This window comes from Vigna umbellata, chromosome 9 (genome assembly GCF_029865625.1).
Source record: "Vigna umbellata cultivar VRB3 chromosome 9, Vumbellata_1.0, whole genome shotgun sequence".
NCBI classification, from domain to species: domain Eukaryota; kingdom Viridiplantae; phylum Streptophyta; class Magnoliopsida; order Fabales; family Fabaceae; genus Vigna; species Vigna umbellata.
In genome coordinates this window covers 18783210-18791779 of record NC_142173.1, presented here as the reverse complement: position 1 = coordinate 18791779, position 8570 = coordinate 18783210, and the positions used below count along the sequence as shown (strand labels likewise).

Genomic DNA, 8570 nt, shown 5'->3' with positions numbered 1-8570 from the left:
GGTTATGTCATTAACCAATCTAATGCATGACATATTAGATCGGTTACGATCATAACCAATATAATATGTTTGAGTTTTTTGTTAAAATAGATACAAATATTAGATCGGATATGGTATTAACCGATCTAATATAATCCTTTAAAAATATTATTTTGTCCTTTTCGATTAAAAATATAAGATCAGATAAATGTATTAAATCAATTCTACAATTATCTAAGATGTAAGAGACTACATCCACATATATTAAATTGATTTCATAATTGATTTAATATGCGTTCTTAATATATATATTTTTTTGCGTCTAACATATAAAATTATACTTGTAAAAAACAATATTTATGAGAAAAAATATGTACAACAGAATAACTCAATATATTATGAAACCGGAACACTTTTATATTACAAATTTTACTTTAGAAATTGTAGTTCTACAATATCATTCCTTCTATTATTTATACCAAATATGACTACGTAATTCAAAGAAAAAAAACATATGATACGGCCAACACAGAAAATAAACAAGCGCTCTACATCTTCTAGTCTTAACAAGAAAAAAGAAGCAACAAGTTATACTGAAGTTATTTTTAGCTACTTTTGCCCTCATTTGTTTTCTCCTCATATTCTTCACTTACGACCAATTTTGCCCTTGCATGGCCTTCCTTGATTTGAAACTGCTTGGCTAGGCCTAAATGAGTCATCAATAGCCAAACAATGGAAAGAAATTCTCCACCTTTACTAAGTTGTTGGACATGAGCGATTGGTATGCAATTTGCTGCCGCATATGATAATAATTCCACCCATACTTGTGCCATCAGTCTCCATTGTCTCCATTTGTTCGTCCCATCTAAACGTCTTATAACACTCGCCAATTTACACGCATCAAATAACAAAGATTTGCTCCTATCTCCCTTCACAGCAGAGGGTTCATATTCCACAGACACACTATGTAGTGCCTCGCATGCCTTTTCCATTTTACTTTCTGCATTTTTCATTTTACTTTCTGCATTTTTCATTTTACTTTCTGCATCTTTATCCTCTTCTTTTTTTTTGAAACTTAACCCCTAGGCAGAAAAAGTTATAAATATAATGAATGATTTAACATGATTGATATTTTAAAACATAATTAGTGCTTATAAAATTCTGAACTATATATGTGTGTGTGTTTATTATGAAATCTAGGAAGAGTGATAGCCTAGTTTTTAGTTTTAACAATGGTGTTAAATTTAGAGCATTTGAAGTAATTGGGGTGTGTATGTATAATTTGAGAGGGGATTATATATTACCCTTTTGATGAACTGAATGAATTCTCCACGCTTGTCCCACTTGTCCCTTGCCTGATAGAGAAGCCAATTCGATGTGTTCTTTTTTTGATGCTGCTTGTTTCTTTTATCTTCTCCCTCTCTCATTTTAAAGAAGTTAGTGGCCTCTGCACACGTGTCTAGGAATCTTTTCTGCCCAATTCCCCTAATAGCAGACATCATGGTAGGTTGCATGATCAAGAGGTACAACATGTAATCCGACAAAAGCTTACTAAAATGCCGCAGTTCAATATCACTATATTCACAATCACCATGATTTTCTTGCTTGAGATCATGAGCATTATTTTCTTTCTTTTTCTTCTCATTCGTTTTGTTTTGCCCCTCTTTATCACCATCTTCACCATCATCATGATTTCCTTTCTCCAGATCAGGAGCATCAATTTTTTTCTTTATCTGCTCAACCGTTTCGTTTGGCTGACCTTCTACATAGAACAAGAGGTCAGTGGCAATGTGCCACAGAATTATGCACTCATCAAAAGTGACATCGTTGCGTTCCACATAAGGCATCAACTTGTTCAGATCATCTCGTGATAGATCACCTTCCTGGATAACCCACTCACCTCTAGAGGAACATATTCTTTGAATACTTTCAACATCTTCTGCATCCCCAGATTTTCTTTTCAACTCGTTAAATATAAAAATCCAAAGTTTCTGAAGCAATGGCCTCTTCTTCTCATATATCCATTTTTCCACAAACTCTTCGACTCCAATTTTTCTAATCACCCAATCCAACCATTTAATCTTCTTGTCTAAGCAACGTGATATCAAGTTGAATGCCGAGATGGTTTCAGACCATCTACGAAACAGTACGAATCTTTTCAAAACTTCGTATTCCTCATTTTCTAACCATTTTGGCTTGTTATCCTTGTGTTTTGACCATTGGGGTTTCTTAAGCTTCAGGACCCAACTGAGAGTGGTGGCTAGGTTGGTTGCTACCTTGCCAACTCTAGTGCCACTATCAGAATCACTGCTTTTCTGAGAGTCGCGAGAGTACAATATTGCAAATGAGTAGTCAGAGAAAATGAACATGAAAATGGACACGACTTCCAAGGATACAGCACCATACAACAATATGTAGGTTACTGTAACATCAAAGGGTTCGCAACCCCTCTTTTCGTCAAAAATGAAAACAACCAAAGCTGCTACGACTGAAGCAATGGACAGAAATCGAAAGAAAAGCCCTACCCAACTCTCTATGATGGTTGTCTTGGTGTAGAAAGCTTGGTAGATGAAGTTGAGTTCAACCTCTATCACACTCAAAGCATCCACTGCTGTTCTTTTTAGCAAATTAGCGCGACTCTCATTGCGTTCCTGGAAGCTGAAGATTATGTCAACAACCAGCCCTTTGAATTTGTTGAAGTAGTCATAAGCATCCTTCATTACTTGCAAATCCCTCTCAGTTGAAGAATCTCCCACTTCACGAGGGAGACCTAAATCAAAGTTTGAAAGTGGTTATTTTCAAAATAAATTTGGAAAAACGAAAAGCAACTCAGTCCAAATTTCGTGGAGTGAAAACATAATTAAGCTAAATAATATTATAACAATGAATACTGTTCTGTTGATGTTGCTGAGCTTAAGCTTTAGATGGCTTACTCTTGGGAGTGTCTGGTTGTGAGTCGGCACTAATGGGTGTTTCTTTTTCTTGAGATTGTTTGGAAGGGTTATTGCCATCAGTTTGCTCATCAATTTCCTTTATAGAAGATATCTTGGAATGTTGATCATCTGACTCATCAAATTGTTCTGAGATTTCTGGCATGGTTACTATTTGTGCTGGAAGTCCTGCTTCCTGTCTTGATTTCAGCTCATCCATGAGCTTTGCATAATTGGGACCTGGATCAGCATTTTGAATCATAGATTGTCGGAAGTTGTCAGCACTTGCATGTTGAAGAGAAATAGTTCTTTCTGCAAATTTGATGACCCCCGCCATGAAAACTAGGACTGTAGGGATCAATAACGTGTTTTCTGGAAGTGTCAACAGGAACACGTAACCCGTTAGACAAACCTGTGAATATAAAAGGTCAGATATTAATATATACCATGTTAACAATTTTTTTTTAACAATTTTATTATTTTATTAGTATGTATCAAAGTGATCAATCACGAGCTACCACTTGTAAATAGGTTGTATTAAAAAAATTGTTAAAAAAACATTTTTTTTATAAGTAATAATACTATCACACACTTTTGCATACACTTTGCATTCATTTAACACAAAACACAAGGTAAAATAGTTATAAAAATATAAATTTTTGTATTTTTTTTGAAAAAAAATAAAAAGTAAAAAATAGTAGTATCAAATGAGTGTAAAAAATTTAGGTGTGTGAAATAATCTGAGTTTTTTCTTTATATATATATATCCGAATAAATTAATGTCTCTTTCCATGTTCTCATCTAGGACGGATTTCAAAACCTTTTTAATTTTAAAATTTTATCATATTCCAATAATAACGGAATAAGTCTGAGAAATATGATATGGTAATGTATTGTGATTATTTAAAGGAATAATATATTAATATTGTAATAACAATATCTTTTTTTAAGCAAATTATTATACTAACTAAAAGTTAGAGAAATTCATATAACTTTTTAGTTAAAATCTGTGGAAAACCAAAGACAAAATTTTTTGTAATACTATGTACTGCAGGAGAAAATTATAATTAGGCCGAATATTATGGATAAAAATAAAATTTAAACCAATATGTAAAATGTCAAAATGAACTTGAATTATGTAATGATGTGAAATTTAAATTCATCTTTGAAGCACATTAAATACAAGCTTTTAAAGTCTAACTATCAAAACTAGCTTACTGTCACATGATAATATATAAAAAATTAATACGAGTTTTAAGAGATCAACTTTAAACTTAACAATAACAGGAGAGTAAAAAGGTAAAAATAAAAATATTATTTTTTGTCATACTAGATATACTTCCAACACACTACTCTTTTAATGACAAATTAAAGGAAGAGAGAGGCCACACTTTATTCTTCTAAAACCAGACCAAACCTTTTTTACTACTGTTTTCACATCTTCATATTTGGACTCATCTTTCTAAGTTAATTGCCAAAGCATCTCGTATTATGTTGTGTTTTTTTACTGAGTATCGATGATGCTTTTTTTTAAGTAGTGTATATTTTACTTAATAGATATGTAAGAAAATGTAATAGCATGGATTCATGTTGACTTAATTTCCACTTCTTCCTTGTGCATTTTCTGTACCTGGACTTGTTTATTACAGTACCTCCAGTCCTCTCCAATAGAGTAAGTTTATAAAAGATGATGAAATTTGCACAATGTACGAAATTGGGATTGTCAAACATAATTGAATATATAAATTTGATTGAAACATTAGAAGAGTAAAAGAAAAATATAATTATACAAGGTGATGTAGAATATAATTTTCTTTTAAATTAAACCAACAATGTCAAAGTGCTTGGATTGGAATATCTAAAGCAGTATATTATATTTAAGTATTATGATTGGAAAATATATGTTTGTCAGATACTACACAGATTAATTTTTCTCAGAAAAATACATATATTATAGATATATACAAGAGACACTTAGGGTAATGACATGGGTATATTATATATTATTGAATACTGTGCCTGGACAATAGTATGATAAGATTTTTTATGATAGAATACATAGATTAATTATATTGTTAAGAAATACAAGTAAATTAGGTTTACCTGCACCGTGAAAGAAAGCATGTGCCTGAGCCAAAGTTCATTGTCCTCGAGAGAAAAAGCAGTAATGGTGTCAGGGCCACCCAAGTGCAGCAGCAGAAAGGGTGTCCAGAAGGCTCGCAAGTAGTCATCGATGGTGGAAACTGCCGTGTCTTTATCACCATATTTGTTGGAGATGAGGCCAACACAGAATTCCGCAGTGACATCTGCAACAAGGTACGTGAACCAAAGCACCGAAACCAACAATGTATTTCTCGAGCGTTTTCTGAAAGGAGCTATGAAGATGAGAACTATTTGCATGGTCAGACTCACAAGGACAACACCCTGAATGTTCCATTTGCCCCAAATGTTCCTCGCAAAGTTTGGGATAGGATTTACCATTTCCCTTTACTTCTTTCTTCTTCTCTCTCAGACCAGATCTCTTTCTTTTCCTATCGTCTTTCATCGTTTAAATACAAAAGCATGCATGCATGGATCATATGCCTTTATTTTTTCTTCCCTCTCCTTAATACATAATTAAGAAATTCAAATAGCACTTGTTATTCTTAAAGAACGATTCATCAGAGGTAGACAAAAGAGCTATAGTTTCTCTTTAATTTGCTTTTGCTGACAGATTATTCTTTGCACCTTTTCTCTTTTGTTACAGTTCAGGTTTGGAGTGGTTGTGATGTAGATCTTCATCATCGATAAGGAAACAAAGGTTGAAGGTTTCAGACTCTTCCTTTTCAATCTCTATCTTTACGTAGTTGGCAATTAACTGGCGTATGAAAAAAACATGTTCTCTTCTCTGGTTTCTTTCTTTTGCTTTAGTCTCTTATAGTCCTTTTGTTGGGAAAATGCTTCTCTTTTGCTTTCGCTCGAGACAAGTTACATATCCTGAAAGAGAAAGCACAATAGAGGAACATAACTTTGCGTCTCAATTAGAAACCATGTTATCTTTCAACACACGCCCTTGAATTACATTTATTTTTATTTTTGGAAAGCGTAATTGTTTGCTATGAAATGGAATATTAGCTATCTTATATGCTACAAATTTAACTTCAGAAACAAATAATATCTTTTCTCATGATATCTTGAATTATGGTAAATTTCGACAATTTTATTTTTTATATAAAGCTATGTAGCGCAAAATCGTTGAAATAGTAAACTTCCACAACTTAAAAGAGTCATTATTTGTTAGAATAAACTATAGATTTTGATAAATTAATATTTTTAAATTCAGTTTTAATTTGGATATTCAACTTTTAAATTGATTTAACGGATTCTTTTAATTTCACATTGGCCGACAAAAATTTTCACCAATCCCAAGATTCTTGAAGCGATTGATGCAGATTTGTAGACACCTTTTCTAAACTTTCTGTTTTTGCTCTTAGCCTCTTTTAGTTTAAATTTAGATTGACGAGTCTCCCTTCCTATCAATTAATTGAGTGCGTACATGAAACTATTATGATATGAAATTTTATGTCAAAAGAAAACGATGGATGAAAAATATAAAATATGTGGAATTGCACTACTCAGGTAAAATATATAAGGATAAAATATACAAGGATAATTTGACACCAATTTTTCACAATATTTTAATAGGGACATGTGTCATTTTTTACTAGTCCATATGGAAAATGTTTTAAAAAAAATAAAAATAGGTGAAAATTGAAGGATTGGAGGGTTTTGTTTTTGCGAGATTCATTTGGACAAGTTTGAAAAAAAGAGAAGGTAATTTTTGCGAGAAATTCTAGAGAACCTTCCTCTCTTCCACCTCTTGGGTTTATCGAGGAAGAGGTTCACCAGGAAGATACAAACACCAATGACATCTGAGTTCAACTATATAAGGGATTGACACCACTATTTATCCAAAACCTTAAGGCAATGGGTTAATGGGTCTTTCATTTTTATATTAGTGTTCTACTTTCTCATTTCTATCTAATGTGGGACTTAGACTCACTTAGATTCTCAACAATCTTTCCCTCAAGGGTGAGTCCCTTCCACATAGGTACACTCTCCCTCCAACGGAAGCATTCCCAACCAACCACAACGAGTAGCACTTTCCAACCACCGTTCATCTTAACGGAACTTACTTACCTGAATACCCTTTGTCAAGAAGACTTTCGGTATATGGATCATTATACTCGTTTGAGCCGGTCACCAAGACAAACCATCGACTCTGATACCACTATTGCGTCTATCGAGGAGGAGGTTCACTGGGGAAATACAAACATCAGTGACATTTGAGCTCAACCATAAAAGGGATTGACACCACTCTTTACCAAAAACATTAAGGCAATGGGTTAATGGGTTTTTCATCTTTATATAGTGCTCTACTTTCTCATTTCTATCCCATGTGAGACGTAGACTCACTTAGATTCCCAACACCACAGATCCACAAGCGTCCCTTTCCTCACAAGATTCCTCGTCGTTGTTGGAATTTGAAGTTCATCGGAGTGTCGTCGTTCCGTGGTTTGGATCCAACGAACTCTAAAACCGCCATTGGATGTGGTTTTTTAATCTTGCCTCTGTTCCTTTCAGTAATGCATTGTTTGTGTTCGGTGGGTTTAAGTTCTTTAAAAACAATTGTGGGAATTTAGTGGTTGTTGTGCTATTTGGGTGTTTATCGTGGTATCATTAAGTGTGGTTTGAAGTTTTGTTGAACATTTTTTCGTTGATGTGGTTTTTGGGTGGAATGTTTGAATTTTTTTTGGGTTTGTGGTTGTTGTTGGGTTATTTTGACTTACATTTTGTATTATGTTTGGTTTGAAAGTGATAGATTGCATTAAAGAAGAAGCTCATAACAATGTAAGTAAATATCATCTATTGAAAATGTATTAGTTTCTTTGAAAATTGTTGGTTAATGGTTGTTTATTTTGAAAAAGTTTGTAGTTTCAATTACGACCATGGTGCGAGACCAAAGTCATAGTTGAGATTAATGGTATACTAAGAGAAAATGATCGGACACGTATCAACGAGACTCCATTCAAGGTGGTGTCTTCATATGAACAGGTCGATTGACTTATGCATTCCTTTGTTGAAGGAAATGGTGACCTGTTGGGTTAGCCACAACAAAGGCTTCCTTTTGAAGCAAAGAATGGTACCTTTTACAGTTACAGATGTTTGCATGGGTCTAGGCTTATGTGTTAAGGGTTTAAATGTGAATTTTGATGATAATGTTGGTGGTGTTGTTTGTGAACAATTTTCTTCAAAGTCATTCACTCTAAAAGAAGTTGTTAATATGATAAAAATGTTAATAGAAAATAATGAGACCGATGTGGATTGTGTATCTTGTTTGTATATTTTACTTTTTTTTATTGAGACTAATGTTTTATTGTTTTATTCAAGTAGCATTACATTATTTGTATTTTGGACTTTGTTTGATGTAGATATGATTATGGAGTTATTGTTTTGAAAATTATGGAGTTGTGGGACGGTGTTGAGAAACATGAAGGCAAAACAATGCCCAATTACACAAGTGTAAGTGATAAAAATTTTCTTGTTTTGGAGCTTTGATAGAAGATTGGGCAATTTTTTTTATATTGTGTGCATTTGTTTCTTTGCAAGAGGAACTACAGT

General features: G+C 33.3%; 1 protein-coding gene across 1 annotated transcript; it reads right to left on the bottom strand.

The window, feature by feature from the left end:
* Window positions 1-353: 353 nt before the first annotated feature.
* Window positions 354-5409, bottom strand: LOC148192786 (uncharacterized). The gene is made up of 4 exons (XM_088099086.1): window positions 5013-5409; window positions 2913-3321; window positions 1284-2749; window positions 354-1061 (listed from the first exon to the last, which is right to left on the bottom strand). Exons 1-4 carry the CDS (start codon window positions 5388-5390, stop codon window positions 585-587), a joined length of 2730 nt encoding a protein of 909 aa, XP_087955212.1. The 5' UTR covers window positions 5391-5409; the 3' UTR covers window positions 354-584.
* Between the last annotated feature and the right edge of the window lie 3161 nt (window positions 5410-8570).